The 3741-nt window shown below is 33.0% G+C and overlaps 1 protein-coding gene across 1 annotated transcript; it reads left to right on the forward strand.

The window, feature by feature from the left end:
• The first annotated feature begins 214 nt into the window (after positions 1-214).
• On the forward strand, positions 215-2634 carry LOC106332010 (cytochrome b561 domain-containing protein At2g30890). The gene is made up of 4 exons (XM_013770460.1): positions 215-524; positions 898-1065; positions 1617-1765; positions 2134-2634. Exons 1-4 carry the CDS (start codon positions 393-395, stop codon positions 2453-2455), a joined length of 771 nt encoding a protein of 256 aa, XP_013625914.1. The 5' UTR covers positions 215-392; the 3' UTR covers positions 2456-2634.
• Positions 2635-3741: the final 1107 nt, after the last annotated feature.

Consider the following 3741-nt stretch of genomic DNA (forward strand, 5'->3'; position numbering starts at 1 on the left):
CGAAAATAAGCTCCCTTTAAATTCTAAATCAAATCAGTAAATTTAACAAAAACTGAGTAACTTTATTGCCCATTCCTCCACTTGATTTTCCTCCATTTACATCCAAACCTACAAATACGAATAAACCATCAACCTCCATGCAAAACCATATTATATTACAGAGTTGCGCGCTTTAATTTGATCACATTTCTTTACACTCTAAAAGCAGATTATAAAACCCCACTTTTCTTTTCTCTTCTTCTATTGCTAGGAAACTAGTGGATGAAGTATCATATCTCCATCCTTCTTTACACACATATTTGTGTGTATATATATATGAAATAAACTCATGATTTAGCTATCTTCATGTCCTAAACTGTTTTTGATGTTCCCTCTTCAAACCACATGAGATCATGGAGACTCATCAACTCTTCGTCTCTCTCCTTCTTGTTCTTCTTCCTCTTCCCCTATGCTCCTCCCAAGAAAATACCAGAAGCTTGGCCATTGATGTCAATAGTCCCCTCGATACTTCTCCAATATCCCAGGTTAATATGTACTTCTCTCTCTCTATCTCTCACACACATCATAATAAATTTATTTCACTCCTCGCAATCTCATTTACATAGCTTATAGTTCTTTACATTGAAGCTTAAGCATTTCCTTTGTTACTGATGAAACTTATAACATAATGAGTTCATTTATCATCACACGATGGATTTAAATGAAACCATGAAGAACCCTTGTGGCCTATAAATAATTTAATCACTTACAGATGAACGATGTTCTTTTGCATAAAAACGATTAAAGAATTGAGAAATCTTTACTATCATTTTCTTTTGTTTATTCCATGTATGAACTGCGTGCTTGTTAATTAATTTACAAAAAACTTAATTTGAATTTTTATTGTTTTTGAAACAGAAACTAAATCCAAAGCTTGTGTACGAAATCAAAGTACATGGCTTTATGCTTTGGGCATCGATGGGTGTTTTGATGCCAATTGGTATTATCTCCATCAGATTAATGTCTATGAAAGGTCAACCTTCAATCTGTTTTCGGCGGCTGTTCTTTCTTCATGTTACTTCTCAGGCAGGTTTCACTTCTTCTTTTTTTGCTCTTTTCTACAATATCAGTATTTTAATTCTACAGCTAAATCATAAGAATGTTGAAAACATTGTATGCTCCGAAAATGAAATTCAATGGTCGGTGTGAAAATATGGGTGGATACTGGATAGAGAGTAAAAGTAAAGATGCCTCTTTCCTCTTTCCTATTTCCTTTTTCCTCGTCTAAAGAATAAAGATAGCATCCAGTTAACGACTTTTTTTATGTTATTAGTAGGGCCTTTTGGGTTGTTCTAGATTGTTAATCACACTGGTAATCATGGAGACTTGAATGTCAAGCAAAAGCGTCAATATCTTCTTAACCTTTAATTCGTTCTCTCTTTTTGGATACTTTCACTCAGAAAATGTTTTAAGAAAATGAGTACAAAATGAAGTTTCCTTGTTAATAACATATTTTGGCTATGGTTAATCAACAATAATCACTTCTAACTATTGTCTTGTTAGTAATCAACAAGTAGATCATGGTTTGCTTGGAAAATTAAGCGAGCAATTAACAATGAGATTGATTGATCAAACAGATGGTTGCAGTGATAATTGTAACGATAGGTGCAGTAATGTCAATAAAAAACTTCAATAATTCCTTCAACAATCATCACCAACGGCTAGGAGTTGGACTTTACGCCATTGTATGGCTCCAAGCTCTTTTTGGCTTTCTCCGACCTTCAAGGTACTTCTGAATCATATCTTGTGAAAAATAATGGATAATTCTAAAAGATTTCACTTTACTATTTAAGGTTCTTCACAAATTTTAGATTTATAAAGATTTTTATTGTTTTAAGAAGTGGTCCTAAATGATGTAGCAACATTTCCTATATGAGCTTTTATGAACTGTTACTAAACCTATTATTTGTGGTGATTATAGCTCTTTTTTTAAATTTATGGTGGTTTTTGGAGCTAAAGCTTGTTTTGTGGTGTATATGAATACTAAATGCAAATTATTTAAGACTTAGACTCAGTAAAATGTTATGATACAATAACTACTGAATATATCTAGTTCATATTGCATCTGTAATTGAATTGTACTATACATTGCAGGGGAGGAAAAGCTAGAAGGAATTGGTTTGTAGGACATTGGTTATTGGGATCGTCAGTGGCTATTCTTGGGATAATAAACATATACACAGGCTTAAACGCTTACACTCAAAAGACATCAAAAAGTGCTAAACTTTGGACCATACTCTTCACGGCACAACTCTCCTCTTTTGTCTTGCTCTATCTGTTTCAAGACAAGTGGTCTTATATCCAAAGCCAAACCAGTAGAACCCAATCAGTTGATCATAACAGCAACATCTCAACCGCAGAGCCTAGTCAAGGAGACGAGATCGAAGAGACTAAACCAGCGTTAGAGAAATGCTAAAAGTCCCCAAGAAGCTATACGTCATTGTCATTGTTCTATTAAATACTTCTCTGCTACTTTAGTTACACTGAGATTGAATTTTTTCTGTAAAATACTTATCTGCTACTATAGTTACTCTCTGATCTCCTCGATGTATTTCACCTGAGTCATCTACAAGAGCAGTGATTAAATTTCGGTTCCTTCGCATAGTAGTTATAGAATGCTAATATTTTGTGTTTCTGTCACCTTCTTAACCAAGGGTTCCTGCTTTTCATTTTCCAGAAGCTTTCCTCATCCATGCAAAGCTTGGTTGAGTTGATCTCTCAAAACCTTCTTGTTCTATGGCTGGTGCTTCCTTTGGGCATGCTTTGTCTAGCTGATGTTAGAAATCAAAATCTTCAGAGTTTTAGAATTTGATAATTTTTATTTTATACCTTTCTGTGATGTATACTTTAGAGCGTACTAACAACCAAACCAAAACATTGTACAAGGGATTCTGTTAGTTTTCCTTTTCATCTCGACTGACTTTCTTTTATCGTTGGGCCGAGATCATTATATATCGAGGTTTGAAAAGGACCAAAACCCATCTCTAACACACAAGGAATTAATCTGATGAGCGGCCTTGAGCTTTTAAGGACTGTAGACAGTCTAATAAGGATTTTTATAGTTTAGGGACCTAGATTTTTTTTATTACAAATTTACGAGTCTATTTATATATATAAATTTTCAAAAAATTTGGGAGCTTAAAATGAATGTTTCATCCGGCTTGGCTTAGTACGGACCATGCTGATGACCTATATATGTTGCTTTATGTTTTCTTTTCCATTCGCTAGAGAATTATCCTCTAACTCACATCATTGTATAACTGAAACTTAATTTACTGATATTGATTTCACACTGAAATACTACTACTGAGGACAAGTTCGAATTTTCTTTACTTATTTTCTTACAGAGTACTGTACCATCTTTTAAAAACCGAGAAATTCTTGGGTTTCACCCCTAGGGTGAACCTCTAGGTTCACAGTGTTTGAGTATTTGATATTTGATATCTTTTAAAAAAGTAAATAAAATTGAATATCCAAATTATATTATATTTTTAAAATAAAATAATAAAAATACATAAAAATAGTTACAAAAAATATAAATTAATATTATTAAATCTTCAGCAAAATACTAAACCCTATACCCTAAATCCTAAACCCTAAACCCTAAACCCTAAACGCTAAACCTTAATCTTTGGATAAACTCTACACCGTTGGAAAATCTTAAACCCTAAATCATACATTAAAAACTAAATTTTAATAACA

This window comes from Brassica oleracea, chromosome C3 (genome assembly GCF_000695525.1).
Source record: "Brassica oleracea var. oleracea cultivar TO1000 chromosome C3, BOL, whole genome shotgun sequence".
In the NCBI taxonomy this organism is placed as follows: Eukaryota; Viridiplantae; Streptophyta; class Magnoliopsida; order Brassicales; family Brassicaceae; genus Brassica; species Brassica oleracea.

Coding starts and splice junctions, on each gene's coding strand:
- LOC106332010 (XM_013770460.1), top strand. CDS start 393: ATGGAGACTCATCAACTCTTCGTCTCTCTCCTTCTTGTTCTTCTTCCT. Junction 1,066..1,616: donor TTCTTCATGTTACTTCTCAG/GCAGGTTTCACT, acceptor TTGATCAAACAG/ATGGTTGCAGTGATAATTGT. Junction 1,766..2,133: donor GGCTTTCTCCGACCTTCAAG/GTACTTCTGAAT, acceptor TATACATTGCAG/GGGAGGAAAAGCTAGAAGGA.